Source organism: Sipha flava, unplaced genomic scaffold, assembly GCF_003268045.1.
Source record: "Sipha flava isolate LNK unplaced genomic scaffold, YSA_version1 39_pilon_pilon, whole genome shotgun sequence".
In the NCBI taxonomy this organism is placed as follows: domain Eukaryota; kingdom Metazoa; phylum Arthropoda; class Insecta; order Hemiptera; family Aphididae; genus Sipha; species Sipha flava.
The window spans coordinates 361,344-374,917 of NW_020273107.1; the positions used below are offsets into that span (position 1 = coordinate 361,344).

General features: G+C 34.0%; 2 protein-coding genes across 16 annotated transcripts in view; one reads left to right on the forward strand and one right to left on the reverse strand.

Moving 5' to 3' along the window:
• The window catches only part of LOC112688478 (calcitonin gene-related peptide type 1 receptor-like), a 174,526-nt gene extending 172,902 nt beyond the window's left edge, over positions 1-1,624 (forward strand). For all 12 annotated transcript variants that reach the window (XM_025561669.1, XM_025561680.1, XM_025561671.1 and 9 more), the window contains 2 exons: positions 1,004-1,292; positions 1,374-1,624. In XM_025561669.1, coding sequence (XP_025417454.1) covers positions 1,004-1,292; positions 1,374-1,532 — 448 coding nt within the window. In that variant the 3' untranslated portion in view covers positions 1,533-1,624. The remainder of the gene's footprint in view (positions 1-1,003; positions 1,293-1,373) is intronic.
• The window catches only part of LOC112688476 (calcitonin gene-related peptide type 1 receptor-like), a 106,888-nt gene continuing 94,912 nt past the window's right edge, over positions 1,599-13,574 (reverse strand). Inside the window, exons 9-12 of one of the 4 annotated variants that reach the window (XM_025561666.1) lie at positions 2,403-2,594; positions 2,033-2,276; positions 1,828-1,965; positions 1,599-1,766 (exon numbers count right to left, since the gene is read on the reverse strand). In XM_025561666.1, coding sequence (XP_025417451.1) covers positions 1,698-1,766; positions 1,828-1,965; positions 2,033-2,276; positions 2,403-2,594 — 643 coding nt within the window. In that variant the 3' untranslated portion in view covers positions 1,599-1,697. Of the gene's footprint in view, positions 1,767-1,790; positions 2,277-2,402; positions 2,595-13,574 lie in introns of those variants that run through there. The other 3 variants (XR_003149064.1, XM_025561668.1, XM_025561667.1) reach the window with 3 other exon arrangements.

The window sequence follows — 13,574 nt, forward strand, 5'->3', positions numbered from 1 at the left end:
CGACTACAATTTTTTTACTCAATGTATGTAGTATAATTAACTATATGTAGTTGTATTTTTACTTTTTAACGTGTATATATGTATCAGTGTCGCATGTTCTTAATATTGACAATTTAATTATATATTTATAATAATATTTTATATTTTATAATAAGTAGTTATATAAATTGTATTCGTGTATAAACTGTATTACGAAATACGAGTATGTAATATTTATTTTCCGTAAGTAAAATTAGGTCCTTCTAAGCTATAATGAAACAAATCCAACTTCCGACTGGTGTTATTGTTGGGGGGGGGGCGATATACTTCCCCAAGATCCCTCTTCGGGACGGCCCTGGATTTTATAAGTATAAATTTGTATATAATAATATATATATATATATATTAATATTTTTCCGTTAAATATTTATATGCCTCCCGCGTAAACTGTTCAATATATTTGGCCCACTTGATACCTTGCGCTTAACATGTCTGGTTCAGACGGTGTATTTCGTAATATCTCGTATAATAAGCCGTCACGGGGGGTTCCCTGACAAATGATGATTGCAAAAACACGTTGAACCGCGGCGAAATTTCTATCGTCATCGTTACGAAAACGGTAAACAAAACTTTTAACGTGGACAACCTGCGTTACACAATATATTGGGACATATTGGGATATACTGGGACATCGGACCTATGGACGTACGTTATTGTTGGGGGGGGGGAAGAGAATGAGGAACCAAACGCTTGCGAATTACGTTGGCTATTACGAATTATCATGCACAGATCGGGTGCAACACAGTGCTCACGGGGACGATGTATGTCGATCGATAATATTTCTCGGGCGGAAACTTATTCCCGATAAACGGAACGGATCGGAAACCTTCTCTGGTACAATATGCGAGGTGTGTGTGAGTAAGAAATGGTAGTACATGTGAGGAAAAAAAAAATATACAAATATATAAATATACAAATAGCAATAATGATTGTTCATATATTAAACCGACGGCGTGTTTTGCAGGTGTTGGATGCACGAGAGCCACAGCCAGTGGGTGCTAGCGGTGCCGGTGTTCGCGTCCATACTGACCAGCCTGTTATTCCTGATGAACGTCATGCGAGTGCTGCTCACCAAACTGCACCGGAACTCGGCCAACCCCGCGCCCATCGGCGTCCGGAAAGCTGTCAGGGCCGCGCTGATCCTGGTCCCTTTATTCGGCATCCACTACATACTCATCCCGTACCGGCCCACGCACAAGACGACCGTGGAAGCGGTCTATCAGATACTCTCGGCGATACTGGTGTCGACCCAAGTGAGTCGATGATTTCCAGCGATACCGTTCGGTCGACGTCATACGTAACTAATGTGACTCGCGTCTCGGTGTTTGTCGCAGGGTCTGTGCGTGTCCGTGCTGTTCTGTTTCGCCAACGTGGACGTGCACGGGGCGTTCCACAAGTACATTCGGAGGATCAAGCGCAGGGGCACCACGCACACCAACGTGACGGGCACCACGCAGCCGGCTCAGTCGCAGGTCAAGGACGCCGTTGTCTGAACGGCGGCGATGGAACGAGGCGATAAAATAAATATATAAATATATATATATATATATTTGTATCATTATGTTGTATAGAATAATAATAATAATATTGGAAACGAAAAAAAAACGAAATAGGAATAGAGAAAAAGAATAACCGTGTGAAAACGCGCATTTGCACGTCTAGAGTTGAACGTTTTGTAAGCACTCGGCCGAATCCTTTCGCGGCAACACTTGTATGCTTCCCGTCCTCTGAAAACCGTAACGAGAGTAATTATTAGAGATTAGAGGGGTGAGATAGGATGCAACGTACCTGAGTCTGTTGATCTTCGGTCACCAGCAGCCTGGGGTGGTGTTGCGGCGAAACGGACGTGACTTTCAAGCACGGGTTCCACGACCGGTTCTTATTGATCTTGCAGTGTTTCCACCGTTTCTTAATCTCTGACAGCACCTGTGCGCCAAAATAATTATTATTATTATAATCGTTATCGTAATACCGTGTTCGGTTGCGGGCATACCTCTCCGTTGCAGAAACAAAACAGTAGCGCCACGCACAGGCCCTGGCATGAGGCGACCACCGCTGAAGTGACCTGGTAAACGGGCTCCCACGGCGTGCCGGGCTCCGGTCGAAAGGGCGTGACGATGTACTGGAGTCCGAGGAGAGGGATCAGGATGAGCGTGGCCCGGACCGCCTTGCCAGTCCTGCTGGATGACGCGGGCGCCTTGTCGTAGCTGTCCACGCTGCTGTTGTTCCTTTTGAAGCTGCCGGACAAGAGAACAACGTATTTGTAACACGCGTGACCGTCAACGAGGTCACCAGTACCACGGCTGACCAGGTACCCGGTAACCCGGCCCGGTCCGTCGGGACGGTCCATGCGCTATACAAACCTTCGGAGGCTGAATGACTGCGCCCGTTCTCTGGTCGCCACGTGTTTCGGACTGGCCATGGTGATCTGTCTGGCATGCAGTTTGACCAACAGCAGTCTGACAATGTTGATCAGGAACACCAGGTTGGCCAACATCGACACGCACACCGGTCCCGACAGTATCCAGGAGTACAGCGATTCGTGTATCCAACAACTGAAATCACGTAACCCCCCGTTCGTATTTGATTTCGGTATTCGGTCCAGTGCTCGCGCGTAACTCTGTTCGGTTTACGAAACCGTTATTATCATTTTCGTTCCAAAACATCGAAAAACAAACCTTTGCATGCACCGTCGGTTCGGTCTTTTATACTCTTTCGATAAAGTAAATGTATAGAAATTTTACTAAAATATGTTCAAATTTAATCTATTATAATAAGATACTTTTCTAACGCGTATCGTAATCAACAGTATAATTATTATTCTATAAATAATAACTAGGCTTAGGAACTTATAGCATTTGCATACTTTTTTTTAATTATTGTTAAATATAGCAGAGTGCAAAATAAATTTGTTTCTTAGTGCCATGATATCAAATCTAAAATTTTAATGTGCATATTTTTGCATATTTGATAGATTTTGCAGGAGAGTGAATATTTTAAAATTGTTATGCTTATTTTGCATATTTTGACAAATTTTTCAAATTTAAAATTAAAAACCATAAATACATATTTCAACCGATCGAGAAAAAAAATATACTAAGAGGACTTAATACTTCCAGTAATATGTTACATGCAAACTACCTCTCATATCTCGTTATAATTTTTGTTTAAGTATAAATAATACTATAAACTCGTACCGACCGTATAACCCGCTGGATATCAACCAGATGTTCATAAAGATAATATTCGATATAGAATAATAAATTATTTGTTTTTGTTCAGTTCAGTCGATTATTATCCGCCGTTGTTTTTGCGTTTCGCAACTATACAACATCGAATCATACATAAAACGTTGTAGGAGTCTACTCGTAGCCGACTACAAAGTTTTGTTTCGGAGTTTAAAGATACATTTATATCCGATGGACCCGAAGCGTATTTATACTTACATTTAGTGTGTGTGTGTGTAGGGGGGGGGGCTTAAATTCTTTCTTTAATTTAGGGTCAAAATGTACAAGTATAATATTTGGTAGTATTTAAACAGATGAATCCATAATATTTGTAGTTTTTTTTTTTTTTTAATCTAATGCCAGATCCCCTATGAATCGACATTTGTATAGTTTTTTTTAACACCTGTCTGTATTTTGAAAGTTACACTTGTGTTTTATTTGATTTTTCATTAAGTACGGACCCACAAAAATCCCAATTCAGTATTCATAGTTACGTATAATGTGATTTTATTATAAAATGATCCACATCAAAAAAATTTGAAATGTGTATTTTACATATAATTGATTCATTAAATATGGATTCAGGGAGAGCGATCGACCTCTCCTCTCCCTAAAATACGCCCCTGCGATAGACACGTTTTATTTTGTCCTTTTTTCTTTTTTAATGCATATAAATGCATATTATAATGCATATTTTATTAATTTTAGAAGCATATTTGTGTATTTTATAGAGCTATAAGTCCTTAAGCATAATAATAACAATTACGAACGCTTAAATTTTAAATTAAATCTCAATTACCTTATCCTAACCAAACTCCATGTCTTACATATGATATCCTCCTTAAACCTCTATTCCAGCACTAGTCCTGATGAAATATCTGTTTCTTTTTCATATAATTGTAAATTTATCCTTACGCCAATTATAACTAATATTTACAATACTCTCAATGAAGATATCTTTCCTGCAGTCTGGAAAACATAATTTATTTCTCCCATTTTTGGAGACTCTTCTTTAATTTCTATCACCCTATTTCTAAGATTTCTATCATTCATAAGCTTTTTTTCTTAATTAATTTCATTGAAATATCAAAACTTTGCTCCTCCTTTCTTACAAGTAAATAATAGGGCTATGTTCCGAATCGATCGATGTGTAATAATCTGTCGGTTTCTAAAAATTCAATCAATCAGTCCTTCGAAATAAATGCCCAAAAAAAAAACATTGTTTATACTGATTATTCTAAGGTTTTTGACCGAGTAAATCACCTAATCCTGGTGAACAAATTACAATTTTTCGGTTTCTCTGACTCTTTACTTCTTTGCTTCCAATAATTTCTCGCTAATCGTAAAATTGTTAAACATCTTAATTGCCAATCTGTCCAGTTCCACGTCCTTTCTGGTGTTTCCCGAGGAGATCACCTGTCCATTTTACTTTTTAATATATATTTATAAACGACTTTCCTAATGCTATTATGAACTCTGAAATTCATCTGTTCGCTGATGACGCTAAATTAATAATGATAATAAAAACGAAATAAGACGCAATTAATTTACAATTTGATATCGATAATCTAGTAATGTGATGTAATTAAAACAATTTATTTTTAAATATGAGTAAGTTTAAGTTTATTCACTTCTATATAATAAAAAATCCAATTAATTTTCGATATATATCTGACTTCAAAATAAAACTCGTCTCCGATTTTAAATACATGGGAATAATTTTGGACACTAAATTTAATTTTCGCTCAAAAATGATAAAAAATAAAGTTATGTGAAATTTAGGTTTCAGAAGTGTGTTTACGGCTCTTTTTCAGATTCTATTTCTCTAAAATTACTTTATTTCTCATTAGCTCATTTTAACCTAGAATACCGCCTTTTGGTCTAGTCAAACACTTGAACAAAATAAAATGCAAGAATCAGTTCAAAATAATTGTTTAACGATTTATGTGCATGTCGTTTTAAATTTCTTTGATCTTACCTCATTAAATTACCTTTGTTTACTCCCACTATCAAAATGTTTACATGATTTATTAACTGACGTTATTGACTGTACAAATTTATTGTCTTTAATTAATTTTAAAATAAATAGCCGTAATACTAGAAACCCTTTACCATTTTACTCTGTTTTCTCAAATTCAAATTATATTTTATACTCCCGTCTAATATTCTTATGAACGCAGCCATGTATTTGATTTTATTTAATATATATTGTCAATAATTTATCTTTAATTTTAATTATTTCATTATCTATAATTCTAAGTTAGATAGTTATTAAAACATTTATATTCAATAAGTAACAATATTAGTAAAAATATTATGTATAACAATATTACGTTATGTAATAGGATACTAATACGTATATAAGTACATTTGTAAATATAAAATATATTTAATTACTTAAATAATCGAAACGAAATGAAATCCAAGTTCTAAAGGAAATGCATTTTTTTTTTAATTTATCAAAAGCTGATATTTATATCTATTATTTTATACAGTAAAAATAAATTTTAAGTATATATTATATTGATAGCTATAAAATTAAGCATAAATGTAAAGAAATGTTTCCTTTTATTTAAATGTATTTAATTTATATCTGCATATATTGAACATTACACTACATGTACTAAATATTTATCTTTTATATATTTGTTTGTACATTGTTTGATTTTTTTTTTTTTTTTTAATAATTATCTTAATGTAATTTATTATGTACCTAATATTTTTCGATGTTATTTTAATTTATATAGTCGAAAGAAATATTGTAGTCATTACACTATATTAAAGTAAATTTAAATATACAATATGATAAAGAAAAAAAAATACATACGCTAACCTAAGGTTTCCGCTGTACATTATTTGGCCAATTTTCACTTTGATATATACACTTTGATACACTACGAAATATAAATATATCGAAATACAGTTGGAGGAATTTCGTTTTTCCTTTTATACAACACATACGAATTCATTGAAGACGAACTGTTCCGATACGTAATTTGATGAGTATTTCATATCTCGGTGCGGGTACATGTTTTATTTATTATATTTCTACTTGGATAAACAGAAATATCGAGAAATATTTTATTAAAATTTATGTTACAACGTCAAGCATTGTACACAATATTTAATGGACGTGAATACAATTGTTTAGTTCGAAATACATAAAATATATAATAGTGTAGTAATATAATAATATAGGTGGGTTTGAAATTATTTCAAAGTGTGTCAGATAATCACGTAATGCATGTACATTTTGTACACCGAACGATATTATTTGAAGCGATCGTAGATCAATCTATGTATAAAAATACATTAAACTTGTATACATGTAATTAACTTATTCGCGGTTATAAATATTGTAATACATCAAATACATTATTCGGTGGCATGACGAACTGCAACAAACTCAACAGATTATGAACACGTGAACATATGAGTATATTTAACGTGTAATAAAATTAAATCTAAACTGATTTGTTGAAAAAGTTTTTCAAATTTGTTCGTCAAGTCTCGAAATGTTTCTGAAGATTAAAAATATGTTTTTGGTTTTTTGAAAAATAAAGTTTTTTCGAGTTATTTCAGTTTTTAATTGGCTTCGTAGCATGTCTTTTTCTTTTTTTTTTACGTTAGAATGCCGAAACATAAACAATATGTATTTTACAAAACATATTTATTTATATATTTATATATTTCTGACAAAACAACTATATATATTAAGTACTTAATTATTATAAATAAGTGTATCACATACCAATTATTAAGCGTATTTAAGAACAAAAATCTGATCGTTTGTTTTTTTTTTTTTTTTTGCTAAATAGAATTATTATATTTAAAGCATTAAACGTACAATAATTTGTAATCAAATGACGTGTTTTTAAATATTTACTTATGAGTGAAAATGATACGAAAGAATAAAATATAATAATTACTAAGTTTACCATTTATACGTCGTATCACACATTGAATAACACTTAACCGCTTATCTGCGTACATACGCGTGTTATTATATTTATTTATACCTCAAAAAATCAGAACTGTTAAACGAGACGACGTTAGCATACATGTTTTTTTGGTGACAACCAACGAGGAACTTGTGCAATACCTCACAGCACACGTTCTGCTATTAAATACAAAGTCTTGACAATTGATGAGAAATAATTTCATCTGTTTTACGTAATCTTAATTCGATTTTTACCCCAATCGACATGTTTTACTGACAATTATATCGTGCGCAATCTCCAAGGATGAACTTTAGTAACGTATATTTAATTAATGGTATAGGTATATAAAACAATCCGGTTCCTCACGGGTATATAACCATTCAATTTTCGATATATTTACACTGATCACATTTTTGTACGCAATCCGTTACGAATAAAAACCTCATTTGTAACTCGTTAGTTCCCGTGCGCTTGTCATCACACCCGTTCGTTCAAATCGTACAAACCTTTCGCGAACCATATTTTGGATATATTATTGTACCCAATGCTCGTACAGCCAGTTAAAACTAATCAGGCTCCAAACGCCTTAAGCGGTTGACTTTAGTGTATACTATTTACGATAATAGTACAAAAAAAAAAAAAAAATGTTGCACGACGGTTTTAGTTAACGAGTATGATAAACGCGAGGCGAATTTTATAGAATTATCAATTAAATCTCGATTACGCGTTAAAATTTGAACGTTTTATTCGACCGCTTGACAGATTTTGTGAATTTTGATTTTTTCACCGAACGAATTGTCTTTGAAAAGGTAATAAATATATGTTGTCCGAAGAGTATTTCGTTCTTACAAACGAAAGACGTTTTTTCGTCTTTTAAATGTTTGCGTTTTAACGCGCCGTAGAAAAAGAAATGGAACTGTATTTGATTAATCCGCGGGAAAAAATCAGGAAAACATCACCAAGAGGGAAATATATTATAAAACGAAACCACCCGTCTACGACAGCCACCGGATAACATCAAAAAAACCTATCTGAGACGGACATTTTAATAGGTCTCGTCACAAGCTGTATTCCACGGCCAAGAGCACGTCTAAAACGAAATACTTTTTTTTAGTTTTTTTTTTTTGTGACCGTCAGGTTTCTAAAACGCTAGAATAGGCTATCGTGACGCCATATTGACTTTAAAGATTTTACCAAACGTAAACATGCCAGTTCAAAATGTCCTTTTCGGATTTCCAATTTTACCTTTTTTTTTTTTACGTTCTAAGCGCAACGCCCGCAGTGCGGCAACGCGTTAGAAATGTTTTTTTTCCATACGTTTTTATTTCATTTATCAATCCCCCCACACTCGTATTCACTTCTAGAGTTCCGGCAAAAACGTGACCGACCATTCCCAATCCGTTCACCTCTTAACAACGTCGGTCTACTCGTAATGATACGTACGTGGCTGATCTTGGTGAAGTGAACAGATCGGAGACGAGTCCTCAACATAAGGTGCACAGTAGTGATGCGCACGGACGTGCTAATTTAACGACGAACCTACACACAGTGGCGTAGCGATTGTATGGCGAACTGTGCCAAATACACCAATGACGCAAAATTGTACAAAAGTCGTATGTTTGTCCTACAATCGAATCGAAATTGTTACATTTTTTGAAATACGTAAATGCTGTCCATTTGTACACTCTACGTGAGAATTTAATGATGAAGTTATTAAAATAGTACTTGAATGGCATTTAAATAAAAAATTGCATGTGAAGGAATAAAGTCATCAAATCATTAAGCGAGAAAAGCAAACGTTCAAAGATTAAAATTAATACCATAATAATCTTCTTCTGTATATATAAAACAGTAAGCTGATTGACTGCTATCAACGTACAGCTCAAACCATTGGACGGATCTGGATGAAATTTGGCATACAGATAGCTATTATGATGTAGACGTGCGCTAAGAAAGGATTTTTCGAAATTTTGAATTTAAAGGGTTGAAATCGGTTTAATATCTTTTGACCAGGTCGATAACTGCGCTATTGAAAATGAATTATATTAAATAAAACTATTAAAAAATTATTAAAAAAATATTAAAAACTATTTAAAAACTATTAATTTTATTTTTGGTAGTAAATGACGGGTATTGCATAAATATTAAACAAAAAGATCCCGCAACAGGTGCCAAAACAAATAAGAATGTTAGTTCAAAAAATTATTATGTATATCGGTTGATGATTAGACGCGATCAGGACTAAGTTATTTTACGATGCATAAGCTTCGTCAACAATTCATGGTCGAAATATATATAAAGATAGATAGCGAACGATTTCGATACTTCGATTTCGATTCAATCAAAAAAAGCTGCGTGCAAAAGATTCTCAAAACAATTTTTAGATATTGGAGATGGGCAATATAATAGAAAGAGCAATTTTAGTAGCAAAAAATGTGGAGGTCAACGAATTGAATCTCAAGATACAAAATTTGTTACCAGAAAACTTGGTGTCATACAAATCTAGATACAGTTTGCGATGCTACTGAAATTGTAAATTATCCAACAGAGTTTTTAAATTCATTGGATTTACTAGGCATGCCACCGCATAATTTACAATTGATCATTTCAATTTACCATCGATAAAATACCTCCTTCAGAGTCATTTAAAGTTGTAATACATGCAGATAAAAAACCACCAGAAGAACATAGAGGCAGGTATAATGCACCAACGGCAAATGAAGTTGCTTTAGTGTAGTAGATCAGCAGTTTGATCGAAGGGACATCATCCTCGAAAACCGAAGTAACTCACTTCACCGTATCAGTGAGATACATCGAGCATACGACGCACTGCAGTACCCTTTAATGTTTTGTTGGGGGGATGATGGGTATGCAATCAATATACCACAACGCGATCCAAAAACCAAGTTACCGCTTAAAAAAACTGTTTCTGCATCAAGTTTTTACTCATATAGAATAATGGTTAGAGAAGGGGAAGACAACTATTTAGTTAATTATCGTTCTCTTTTCAGTCAATATTTGGTAGATGAATACGCTAAAATTGAAACTGAAAGACTAAATTACATCAAAAACAACCAAGCCAAATTGCGTGCAGATAGTTATATTCATTTAAAAGATGCGATTGGACGACGAGACATAGAAACTAATCAGTTAGGCCAAATGGTTATACTCCCGTCAACTTTTACTGGTGGGCCAAGGTACATGCACGAAAGAACACAAGATGCAATGATCTACGTTAGACATTACGGTCGTGCTGACCTTTTTATTACTTTTACATGTAATCCTCGCTGGGACGAGATAAAAGATCTCTTACTTCCCGGTCAAAGATCATATGATCGACATGATATTATTGCAAGAGTGTTTCGGTTAAAAGTCAAAAAGACCATGAACTTATTGACAAAAGGTAAAACATTCGGAGAAGTGAGATGCTATATGTATTCAACAGAATACCAAACTGTAGAGAGGTTCAGGTAGTTGTAAGCTATAACTTATCGAATAGGTTATGATAATAATCATTATCTTAAAAACTAAATTAATATGTATAAAGTATTATTTCAAAAATCTTAATTAATTTAAATTTCAATAGATTTAACAACATTTAATCTTGGCAGGTTACATACATTTATATACTTAAACCTGGAAACGACGGGTAATTCAACTAGTAACTTATAAATATAAATTGTATACTTAAAAAATCATAACATCAAATTTTAATTGGTTAAAAAGCTCTTTTTTCTGAGTTTGCCAGAGGCGCTAGTGAGCCTTTCTGCACCACTGCTTGCGCAAGGTGCATTCGTGTCGCATGGTTCCCTAGCGCGTTCCCTACGTATTTAATACTCAATACTTTTACGATTTATCAGATATTTTTACTCGCGAAACGCTCTCGGTACAGCGTACCACCGGTGTACGTATTCCGTTCGCGCGCCCAAAAAAACTATCCCACGCGGAACGAGACTGCAGACGCACGTCTGGATAATGGCGTTCCGACGCGATATCGGGGTCACGGGACTTGGCGGGCGTTCGTATTGTCCAGGACCCGGTTGTCGTTCGGTTGAATAGATGTTTATCGTGGTCGTGACCATATATGTATACAAAACAGCATTTCGATCGCAATTACAATTCGTGTCCCATTTACGAACGGTCCTCGTCGGCACAACGAGCAACATCAATTTATATCGCGTTGCATCCGCTTTCTGACGATTCATGACGTGGACCGTTCGGAAACGGTAGACAAAAATTAAAAATATCATCACGCGCCGTCCATTTAAATACCTCAAAGCACTACGGATCTCGTACACGCGACCGACTTCAGAGACCAACCGTTAATATTAATAAGTGCGCAATAAATGACGAATGAAAAAACTACGGGACTTTCGGAGTAGAGATTTTCAGACCACTCGTACACTGACACATATCAACACGCTGATTGCGAATCACAATGCTTCGCTCTAGTGATGACAATGACGACAAAGTGTAGCAGATGATGAGCATCGCGCATATAAGAGGGGTAAAAGTAATATTTCAAACAAGCTCTAAAAAAACAATGGATACGCATCAAAAACATGAAAACATCAGCAAAGCTATTAAAGGAAAGGGACTAAACACAAAACCCTATATTCTGGGCGTGTTATTAATGAAAATGAACATGATGAGAAAAGGGAATAATAGATGCTATTATCATATTACTATATTTAAGGAGTATATACACAAATACCCTATTAATACAAAAAGATAAGATATAAAACAGTTTATACAACAATCACAAAAATTGAAACATTACCCCAAAACCTCATATATTATACTTAAGAATATCAAAAGTACATATAGTCTGTGAAACATTAAGTGCCGTGTTCACCTGTGACATATCATATATTGAACAAACAGGAAGAACAATTTGAGTACGAGTAGACCAGAAAAAAAAACTGTAGACTATGAAAACTAATAGACAAATCATAAGTAGAAATGGAATACGCGAAACGTAAAAAACGAGGATATTGATATCAAAATATTAAACGAAAAAGAAATTAAAAAATTAAATGAAAGAAGCAATGGTAATCGAAAAACGCCCAAAAAAAACTGTAACAGAGAACGTGCATTGGAAATAAATAATGCACCGAAATCAATTATCTGCTAAATAAGAAGAAAAGAACAGCGGACGAGAAGAAAACTATTGAATATATATAGCAATAAAAAATAAATATGCTGGACAAAAACCGAAACGGAAAAAAAAATGCGTACATATTTTAAATGTATAAAAAGAAGAACAAATGAAAAGTAAATATATATGTAGATTGCCGAATATTTCCGGTGATCAAAGCGATATCGAAAACAAACAAAAGAGAAAACGGTCGACGGACGAAATCACCAAAAAATAACAATAGAAATTTTCGGACGAAATCGCTCAATACCAATATTATAAAATATCAAAATATACGAAAACAAACAGAGCAAAATGTTCGTAACAGCGACGTAGCGATCATACACACCTTAGCGCACTGCCGAAAACACCCACGTATATGTATACATAATATCAATTAGTGATGGGAATCATCGAATGGAATAATCGAAAGATTCGATTGTTTAAAAAAATTACGTGTTTTTCTCATTGCCCATTGGGTACTAAATTAAGAAGTCGACTGTCCATCACTATTGTATTGTTATTTATTTTATTTTAATCATTGGTATAATTATCGGTATCGGTAATCGCCACTCTAATCGGTTTATTACTTATAAATATTTGGATTGAAAATGCATTTAACTTTCACGCTTTTTAGATATAATCATTTGATTATTTATACAGCCAGTTAAAGCAGTTAAATCATAAATCATTCGATTAATTTTTTTTCGATTACTAATCATTCGATTATTCTCATCATTAATATCAATATACCATTGTTGGTATAAAACTCACGAAAAACCGTAATAAAAAATACCAATATTTTAATCTGATTGCACATCACGCTTGTTGCGCACAAGCTCGACGATATAATCGAAAACTTTCTACGTATATTTTAGTACCGCCGTCGCATTAACGTCTGTTTGTTGTTACGGTATTTTTTATTCACCGTTTTTTAATCATCAATTATAGTTTTCAGTAACGCGTTTTTTGACAGCGAACTCGGAACACAACATATTATTGTAACATTCCCGCGTGCGTGCAAGCCCCCGAACGATACGGCAGAACGCGAAACGTGGTAACAGACGAATATTATACATTTTCAACATCTTTATTGTTATTGGTATTACGACTTTGGGAATACGATTGTGTTTTTTTTTATATATATGTATTTAACACAAATGGTAAGTTTTCTGAAATTAAATGATTAAATAAATCAAAAAATACGATACGATTTAGCTAAAATGCTAA